Source organism: Chrysemys picta, chromosome 24 (genome assembly GCF_011386835.1).
Source record: "Chrysemys picta bellii isolate R12L10 chromosome 24, ASM1138683v2, whole genome shotgun sequence".
Taxonomy (NCBI): domain Eukaryota; kingdom Metazoa; phylum Chordata; order Testudines; family Emydidae; genus Chrysemys; species Chrysemys picta.
In genome coordinates, this window is record NC_088814.1 from 5,348,413 (window position 1) to 5,358,233 (window position 9,821).

Below are 9,821 nucleotides of genomic sequence, written 5' to 3' on the forward strand. Positions count from 1 at the left end.
GATACCCACCTCCTGGCGCAGGGCTTTGTGAGTCTTCATTAATGGGTTTCCGGACCCTTAATGGGAGGGTGTATAATTCAGGGGCTTGATTTCCCCACCACCACCCTTGGGTGCTCAGATACTATGATTCGGTGTGTGTGTGGGGGGGTGTTGTGTAAACTTCCAGAGGCACTTAAATGCCCTGGGACCCAAAAGCCTGGGACACGGAGAAAGAGGGGGCCCAACCCTAAGCACTGGGTTAAAACTGGGGGCCTGATTCCCCTCCCCCTGCTGTAACTCAGGAGTCACTGAGCACAAGGATACTGGCGTGAAAATCCACTCCAGGGGGCGCTTTCTCTGAGGCAGGGGTCTCCTCGCCGCTGTGAGCTGTTTGGCCACTGACATGCTCCACTCCAGAAGTGGCTTCATTTCAGTGTGTAGGTGCTGCTTTGGGCTCCATGTAGGATACAACGCACGGCCTGCTCCGGCTTCCATTGCTCGGGACCAGTTTAACGACCCCGAGACCAGGCCTGAGAAGCCCCCGCCCCACCTGCCCCATACGCGTATGGGGCAATACGTTGCTGACACAGCCATGAAAACCCTCAGCACGTCTCTGGGGAGATCCTGGTGCCCTGGGAGCAGCAAAGCGCTCCCGCTCCCCAGGCCCAGGGGAGCTCGGGGCAAGCGTCTGGGAAATTCATTTGCCTAATCGAGCAAGGAAAGCTGGCGGGACACCGACTCGCTGAGTGGATTCCCAGCTGATGGGAGCTCCATTGAACTCCACTCAGGATCCAGCCTGCTTGGGTCTGTGAAAGTTGGGGGCACCAAAGATCTTAAGACGCTAGGCAGCCGCTCAGCTCAGTGTACCCCTCCCATACACCCCCCCGCTGCCCTGGTCTGCAGCGAGTCACCATGGCACAGTGCCGGCACTGCGCGGTAGAAGTATCCCAGTGCAGGAGGGGTGCAACCGCTCCAGGATACCGCCGAGCTGAAATAAAACCAAAGCTCCCGTGGGAAAGGAACTCCCCGCTGTGTGGGGCAGGAGGAGAATGGCTGTCGTGGGAGGTGCCTGGCTGAAAGCGGGGCAGCGGGTCTGGTTCGGGGCAGTTCTGGATAGGGGCCATTTGCAACCTCCAGGCTCAGATCAGGGGTCGGCTTTTGAACAGCTCCAGATTTTCAGGGCGCTTTGGAGCCAGGGTTTTAGTTCGAGCCCGTGAAGATCGTGGCCGCAGAAGGGTTGGCCGGGTAGAGGGAACATGGTCTGGACCCAGATGAGGAGCGTTATAGATGCCAACGTGCTGCGGGCAGGTGGGCTGTACCAACTTCCCCCTCCCCTTTGCAGATGCTCCACCACCCTGACCCCCTGGTATCCCAGCCCTGTGCTCCCCATCCACCCGGCAAACCCACGGCTCTCCAGGGACTTCTAACGCCGAGTCTGAGGTTTGCTGCCTGTCGGATCTGGAACTCTGGCTCTGTTGTCCCGAAAAGCTCATCGTGGGCGTGGGGGGAGTTTTACTCAGAACTAGGCCCCATTTCTGGGCAAAACCCCCAGGCCTGGTCTTCAAGAGTCATGATTAAAACGCAGAATTTCAGACCTAGACGTTTCTTTCAGACACGTCGATTTTCCTTAGAAACCCAGGGAGCGCTCGGCTTTCACAGGGAGTTGGTATTTAAAAACACTTGGGTCTTGGAAATGTTTTAACCCCCACACACACACCTAACCCGTCCCCTCGGTCCCAAACTATTCGGAAAAGTGACACAAGTCTGGGCTTGGGCATAGGCTGGGGGCATGGGGCAGGCTGGGGGCATGGGGCAGGCTGGGGGCATGAGACAGGCTGGTGGCATGGGGCAGGTTGGGCCTGGGGCGGGCTGGGGGCATGGGGCAGGTTAGACATTGGGCATGGGGCAGGCTGGGGGCATGGAGCAGGTTAGACATTGGGCATGGGGCAGGCTGGGGGCATGGGGCAGATAGCCATGGGAGGGCGCAAGGCATGGGGCAGGCTGGGTGCTCAGAGGCGGCCCCCACTGGTCAGTAGTACAGAAGCGGAGACCTGGGACGAGAGGGTCTCCAGGAGGTAACTGAGGGTGAAAGCAGGCAGAAGAAGTGACCTCTGAAAGACATTTGCTTCCCATGACTCCCTGGGACACCCCAGGGCTGGTCTTTGAGCAGTGGGGAGGAGGATTTCCATGCAGAGGGAGGGGAGGGTCCCAGCCCCCCCCCCCCCCCCCCCGGTCCGACCCGGCCCTAGGAGCCAGGCCTGGGCTGGGCTTTCCGAAGCTGTTTCTGAGAAGTGGGGCCCCACTCCTGCCCGGTCGCCCCCGGCCCTGAGATCACTCCGCCCCGGGCCCTGCTTTATCAGAAACGCCGGCGCTTCGAGGAAACCCAGAGCCCGAAGGCTCAAAGCCCCTCCTGGTTCCGCCCGGCATCCCCCTCCCACGCCGGGGGAGGGGGGGGCACGAGCCGCGCTGCCTTGGCCTGTCAGCTTTGAGCATCATGCACTGTGGCAAGCGCGGGGAGGGAGCGGAGGAAGGAAGGAAGTGAGAAAGACCGAGAGAAGCAGAGGAAAGAGAGAGAGAGAAAGGAAGAGAAGAGCAGCGGCGGGAGGGGGAGGAAGAGGGCGGGAGAGAGATCCCTGAAATGATGGGGAGAAAGCCGGGCTCGGCAGGTCGAATGGAGTCTGGGGGGCAGGAGGGAGATGCCCTGGCCTCCCCATGCCAACGGAGCAGTACCAGCGGGTCTGGTTCTGGCTCCCTCCGCCCCCACCTCAGTGCTCCCACTGAATCCACATTGCCCCCCCCCCGTCCCCTGGCTTCCTGCCCCCCCGGCTCTCAGCTCAGACAGGATTCGGGGAGCCCGCACCGGGTCCCAAAGCGCCAAAAGGTCCTGCTCGCAGCCTCCGGCAGAGAGTCGGGGATGAATATTTCAAGGGGGCCGTTAATGTTTAAAGAGCAACACTGCACAGGGAGCACACATCTGCCTGACAGCGGCTCGTTGTGTGTGTGTGTGTGTGTGTGTGTGTGTGTGCGTGCAGCAGATTACCTGTGACTATGCTGGTGATCAATTGTGCACGTCCGTGAGTGTGCGCGTCAGTTTGGGTGTGAATCTGTGCGAACGCACAGTCGGGGCATTGTGGGAGTGTCACAGGTGTGCGTATCTGTGGACGTGTACATGGGCATGCCGGATTGTGCATGCACGCTCTAGGGGTGCTCTCGGTGTGTGTGCTTGTGCATATACGCTTTACAATTGTGTGTGTTTGATTGGATGGGGGAGGGGGGCTCAGAGCGTGTGTACGTTTGTGTACATACCATAGGGTGTCTGCTGGGTTGTAGCCGGGTTGGCCCCAGGATATTAAAGAGACAAGGTGGGGGAGGTGATAGCGTTACTGGACCAGCTTCTGGTGGTGAGAGACGAGCTTTCGGGCTCCCCAGCGTCCTCCAGAAGCTGTTCCCTCCCCGACCGTGTCTCTCTTACACAACCGAGGTGCAGCTGTGTGTGCCCCTCTCCGGTGGGGGTGCGGGTGCTGCCTGTCGGTCTGTGCACACCACAGGTGCGCCGAGAGGCCCCGACCCCAGCAGGCAGGGCTGTGGGGAGCTGCCCTGGGCTCCGGGGACGTCTGCTTCACCCTGTCCCTGGAGCCTGGCACGTTGCAAGCAATCAGGTCGGCCAGTTAAACACGGGCAGGCGTTTTGCCCAGGGCTGTGGCCTGGACCCTACTGGCTCCCCGCCCTTGGCCCATCTTTTATTCACTAGCTAGTGCCATATTCGCACGCTCTCCCCTCCACGTGCGGGGCTGGGGGTAACGTGTGTGGGGGGGTCATACTTGATTGACAGATCGTGGGAGCTCTGGAGAGAGATCCTGGGCCAGCCTTGCCCCAGCTAGACCTTCTCTGGGCAGCCCAGTCGTCACCCATTTAAACCAGCTGGCGCAACTGACGACAGCTTGTGTCCCATGGTCCTGAGCTCCTGGCTTCACCAGGAACATGAGCAGGACGGGAGGGTGGAGGGGAGGTAAATTCTGCTTTTAGTCTTAGTATGATTAGTTGTGTATTGTGGTAGCACATGGGAGCTACGGACCAGGCCCCCGTGACGCTGGGTGCTCTACGAACAGAATGGTGGTCCCTGGCCCCAAGAACTTACTTCGCTCCCCCTTACCGCAGCGGACTCGCTCCTGAGTCCTCCGAGGGGGAGTCATCTCAGAATCCCAGGCTCGGCAGCTCGGGCATTTTTGCTCTGGCAATTTGCTCCTGATTTTGGTGGTTCTGAAAGCCCCAGCTCCGGGAGTCCAGTGATGATGGGAGATTCTCGGCTTCCATTTAAAACAAAAGAACGGTAAGTTTCCAGACGTCGTGGTGGCAGAGAGAGGCTTGACGTCCTGAATCCCCCCCCCCCCCCCCACACACACACACACACCCCCTCCTAGGCTCAAAATCCAGAAGGCAAATGAAAAAAGCATCTATTTTTTTTATTTTAATTTCAAGATTTTTTTAAGCCACTCTCACGACGGTGGGAGGAGGGGGGGCTGGTTGATCACTTTTGAAGGGTTGGCGTTGGCAAGGCTGGAATCGGGTCCGAAGGGTGGCATCGCTGCTCCCAATTTCCATCAGCGTGACTGGGCCTGGTTCTGAGCCTGTCTACCCTCGTGCTAATCGGGCGAGGGTCAGTGTGTAAAACCAGCGTCAACCCGAGAGGGGGCTGGTGCTAACATGCATCTGTAACTAGCTGTTGTCAGTCTAGCTACGGACGCTCTTATCTCCACCAGTGTAAATCTGGCATCAATGCAACGCTCCGGCTGTACCTCAGGATGGGTGATTGCAGGATTTGGGCACATGCATCATAATTACCCATCATTAATTCACTATCTGTAACGCTTGAGCTCCCCTCGCCGCACTTGGCCACCGTTGATTTGGACGGCACGGAGGATCAGGCCTCTCAAACCCGCTGGGGCTGGGTGCTCCCGGCCAGTTTCGTTTTCTGCCTCCTGTCAGTGTCGTCCCTCGGCGGCCTCTGTGGTTCCCACCCTGCACTGAACTTGCTGAAAGTGCCAAACAAAACCTCTTTTCACTGAAATAGGTTTGAAGCAAGAGGGCGGGTGTGTGTGTGTTACAAAGCACAAAGTTACTGGGCAGCATCTCCTAAAGGGGGCTGCAAAACAGTACCACCTTTGCAGAGGCTTTTGGGTTTCCTCTCTGGTCCCGGCTGCCCCCGTTGGGAGTTTGAGCCACACACTGAGGCGTTGTCCCTCTGAAGCACCTGTCGGAAGACAGGAGACTGGCCGAGCTGGACCATTGCTCTGACCCAGTAGGGCTGTTCCTACGTCTGCCTGGCGCGAACCTGCAACCTTCAGAACCAAAGCAAGGGGACTAGCAGCCTGTTGCAGTCCCTAAAGCCAGCCACTAGAGGGAGCCACGCTGACACTCCCTGAAGGAGTGCCTTACACGTGTGGTCATGTCTCCCTCTTGTGGCCGGCCCTGGTGTCTACAGCCACCTGCTACCTAACCCCTAACTCAAACAGCAGACGCCGGTATGTTTGTGGGTCTCGAGTTCGATCCTCTGTGGCGACTGTTAGGCATGTGCGGATGTGGTTTGTTGCATTGATCCCCCCCAGATCCTGCCAGGCCAGGGCCCTCCGTGCAGCGGAGAGACAGTGTCCCCTATTTCCCAGCTCCCTTTCTTAGACCCCTCTTCTTGCTCTGACGAAGGGGAGGCCACTAACAAGAGGGGTTGAAATAGGGATTTGAAATTGACCTGTGAGCCCCACCCGATGCTGCCTCTTTCCTCTTCTCCCTTCCCAGCTATCCTCTCCCCTTTCGCTCCCTGCCTCCCTCCCTCCTGCTCCTCGGCCCTTCCCTGGCCTGGCGATGGGGCTGAGAATAGCAACGGTGTCGGTTTCTGAACCGGAAAAGTGGGGAGGCGGGGCAGAGGGAAGGGGGGGCCTGGGCATGGGACGCAGAACCGAGCTGCCACCTGTCACAGTCAGTTGACAAGTCTCTGGGTTCTAAATAGGGCCAAGCGGCTAAATTTGCCCCGGGGGGGGGGAGAGGGCTGGGATCAAAACCAGCTGGCTGGGCCGGCTTCGGACCTGGAATTGGAAGAGCTGGGAAATAATCCTCCTCAGTGCTTGGAAGGGGGAGGGGTGTTAAGGGGGGTTGCTTCAACACCTCACCCCCCACCCCATTGTCTCCCCTCCTTTCTCCGTTCTCTACCTCTTCTTCACCCCCCCCCCACTTTCTATAGCCACCCCCAGCTTCCCCGCTCTCCTCCATCCCTCCCTGTGCCCAGCTCTCCGAGGCAGGGAACACGTCTTTGTATGTGCACACATGGGTCCCGATCCTGACCGGAGCCCCAGGTCTCTGCTGAAATACCAGGAATGGTTAACAGCCATCCTCTCCTCCTCCCCCTCAGGCTCTCCTGCAATCTCTGCCCCCAGCCCTCTGTCGATCTCTCTGGTTTGATACCCCCGGGGGCTCCCCCGCCGCTCAGGACTGAATGAGGCATTCCTGCTGCCTGGGCAGGGAAACCAGCCCTGCACTGGCCTTGTCTAGGGGCGTGTAGTTACAGGGTAACGTCATGGGACTGGCTGAGGGGTCACCAAGGCTCCTGCTCCATGCCAAGCCGGGAATCAGGAGGCCTGGGTTCTCCTCCCAGCTCTGCCGCGGACCCGGGGCTGGTCACTCTCACTGTGCCTCAGTTTCCCCTCCCACCCTGTATGTGTCTTGTGTAATCACACTGTGACCTCTTCGGGGCGGGGACTGCCTCGCTGTGTCTTTGTACAGCCCCTAGCACAGCGGGGCCCTGGTCTCTGTTGGGGCCGCTCAGCGCTACCATCAGAAATAATAGCGTGAGGATAATCCAGGCCACCACACGCCGATCCCCCTTGTTGCCATCACGTTCCTCCAGCCCATGTCCCACGGATACATCCTCCATCCTGTCCTGCTTGGGGGCTGGGATTCCACCTGGGGCCCAGCTCACCTCCTGGGGGATCTTTCCTCGCCGCGTGGCCGGACTCCACGGGATTTCAAGGGCAGGCAGATGCTCTGCGCCGGGGAGGCAGGGGGGTCGCGCTATGTGATATGGGGACCCAGGCAGGGTCCCCTCCAGTGTAACACGCCGGGTTGTGTTTGTGTCCCCTCCCCAGGCGGATGTTCCCGTTTCTCAGCTTCAACCTCTCCGGGCTGGACCCCGTGGCTCACTACAGGGTCTGCGTGGACATTGTCCTGGTGGATCAGCACCACTGGAGGTACCAAGGCGGGAAGTGGGTCCAGTGCGGCAAGGCCGAGGGGAACATGCCAGGTAGGAAGGAGAGATCCAGGCCCCTTCCCCCTCCCAGTTATCTCGTTCATGGGGCGGGACCAGGGCGTTGGGTACAGGGGGGTGGTTGGTGCTTGCCACTGTCTCTAGGCTTCTCTTGAGAGAGGGGGGAGCTCCCACAGCCAGTGCTCCTGCAGCACTCCCTGCTGGGAGAGCCAGGCCCCCCACCCCAGCCACTGCTCCTGCCCCCTCCCCTGCAGCGCCCCCTGCTGGGAGAGCCAGGCGCCCCCCCAGCCACTTCTCCTGCCCCCTCCCCTGCAGCGCCCCCTACTGGGAGAGCCAGGCGCCCCCTACCCCAGCCACTGCTCCTGCACCCTCCCTTGCAGCCCCCCCTGCTGGGAGAGCCAGGTGCCCCCGCAGACACTGGTGCCCCCGCCAGAGCGCCGGGGGGAGGGCGGCGAGCCCGGCTGTGGCTCCGCTCTCCCCGGAGCCGGAGCCGGAGCGCCGCACCGCGCCGCCCCCCTCCAGGTGCCGCCCCAAGCACCAGCTTGGTGGGCTGGTGCCTGGAGCCGGCCCTGCTCCTGTGGCTGGGTGGAGGAGCTGGTCCCAGGTGCTGCTCCAGGCGGGAGGGGGCGCTGGCGGGCAGGGTCGCCGCGCCAGGCGCTGACCGGCTGGCCCAGAGGCCGTGGGTGCTGGGAGCGGCTGGTGGGCCCGTGGGAGCGGCATGGCACTCAGCCGGGGGCTGTTTTGGCAGGTAACCGGCTGTACATCCACCCCGACTCATCCAACACCGGGGCCCACTGGATGCGCCAGGAGGTCTCGTTTGGAAAACTCAAGCTCACCAATAACAAGGGGGCATCCAATAACATCACACAGGTAACCCCCTCCCCCCCCATCACAGGCCAGACACCTGTCCCCATCACCCGGGCAACGTCCCCCATCGCAGGGCACAGACCAGACACCCATCCCCATCACCCAGGTAACGTCCCCCATCGCAGGGCACAGACCAGACACCCATCCCCGTCACCCGGGTAACGTCCCCCATCGCAGGGCACAGATCAGACACCCATCCCCGTCACCCGGGTAACGTTCCCCCTTGCAGGGCACAGACCAGACACCCATCTCCGTCACCCGGGTAACGTTCCCCCATCGCAGGGCACAGGCCAGACACCCATCCCCGTCACCCGGGTAACGTCCCCCCATTGCAGGACACAGGCCAGACACCCATCCCTGTCACCTGGACAGAGACCCACCAGCCTATCCGCACTCCCCTCCAGCTTCGGGACCCTCCAGACACTACCTACTCCCCACCATCAGCTTCTCTGTGGTGTGGGGCTGACTCTCAGGACCCCTCGTGCTTTCTCTGTTCTGTTCTGTTCTGTTCTTTCTGTCGCCTTCTTTCCAGCTGAAGGCTCTGCCTTTTGCCCAATAGTTAGCCTGTGGAACTGCCTGCCACATGATATCGATCTAAAGCTATGAATCCCACTGACGTTCCCTCAATGGCTTATCCCAGCGGGCCATGGTACCCTCGGTCAGGATAAGCCTGCCACGGTCTCCCCCATAGATTGACCCACAGAACAGTGGATTGTCCCAATGTCCCCCCACTCCCAGCTGCGGAGCATCCCTTATGAGCTCCACGCCCCCTGCTCCAAGCGCCTCCCCCGTGACGCTCCCGTGCCCTGCTCTCTGCAGATGATTGTGCTGCAGTCGCTGCACAAGTACCAACCGCGGCTGCACGTGACGGAGGTGAAGGAGGGGGAAGGGGATGAGGCCTACCCCTCCGGCAACACCCAGACCTTCATCTTCCCGGAGACGCAATTCATCGCCGTCACGGCCTACCAGAACGCCGACGTGAGTACCGGGCCCCCGCGCCTCCCTGGGCCACGGCAACCCCTCGGACGCCCGGGGGCAGCCGCCAGGGGGCGCTGTGCCAAGGAGAAGGGTAGGTCTGAGGCCGCCCATGGTGCGGTTGGGTGGGGACTGGAGTGTCACGTCAGCACCCCATGGCCCACTTCCTGCCTCAGGGCGGGTGTCGGGGGGGGGGGGTTCCTAGGGCTTGAGGGGGGGGCAGTTGGGGAAGCACTAGGAAGATGGGGGCTGCCCTGCAGCCCTGCTTCTTCCCCCCGACTCTCCCTCCGCCCCCTCCCCAACCCCGTGCCGCCCCGCACACGCAGTGTGACCATGTGCCCAGACTCTGTTCTGTGTTGTCCTAGATCACTCAGCTGAAAATCGACCACAACCCCTTTGCCAAGGGCTTCCGGGACAACTTCGACTCGTGAGTATCCCCCGCACTGGCTGTCTCTCCATTGCCCCGCGAGGCCGGCCCAGCCACGGGCCAGGGGGCGGGTCTGCCTTGATGCACCCTCGTCATTGGGTCACTGCCAGGCGTCTCCGAGGCCCACGTTCGCCTGGCACCCCCCAGTTCTCAGAGGCCGGCCACTGAGGCAAACATTGGGCCTACAGAGCTGCGGCGGGGATGGGAGAGACGCCTCTCCCTCGGAGCTGCAGAGGGGAGAGGGGTGTGTGTGTGTGTGTGTGTGTGCGACACACACACACACACACACACACACACACTCTCTCTCTCTCTCTCTCT

The 9,821-nt window shown here is 61.2% G+C and overlaps 1 protein-coding gene across 1 annotated transcript in view; it reads left to right on the forward strand.

Moving 5' to 3' along the window:
• TBX21 (T-box transcription factor 21) overlaps positions 1-9,821 on the forward strand; it is a 37,058-nt gene that overhangs the window by 23,342 nt on the left and 3,895 nt on the right. The window contains exons 2-5 of the mRNA XM_005301974.4: positions 7,116-7,270; positions 7,983-8,104; positions 8,921-9,079; positions 9,442-9,503. Of these exons, the coding sequence (XP_005302031.2) occupies positions 7,116-7,270; positions 7,983-8,104; positions 8,921-9,079; positions 9,442-9,503 (498 nt within the window). The remainder of the gene's footprint in view (positions 1-7,115; positions 7,271-7,982; positions 8,105-8,920; positions 9,080-9,441; positions 9,504-9,821) is intronic.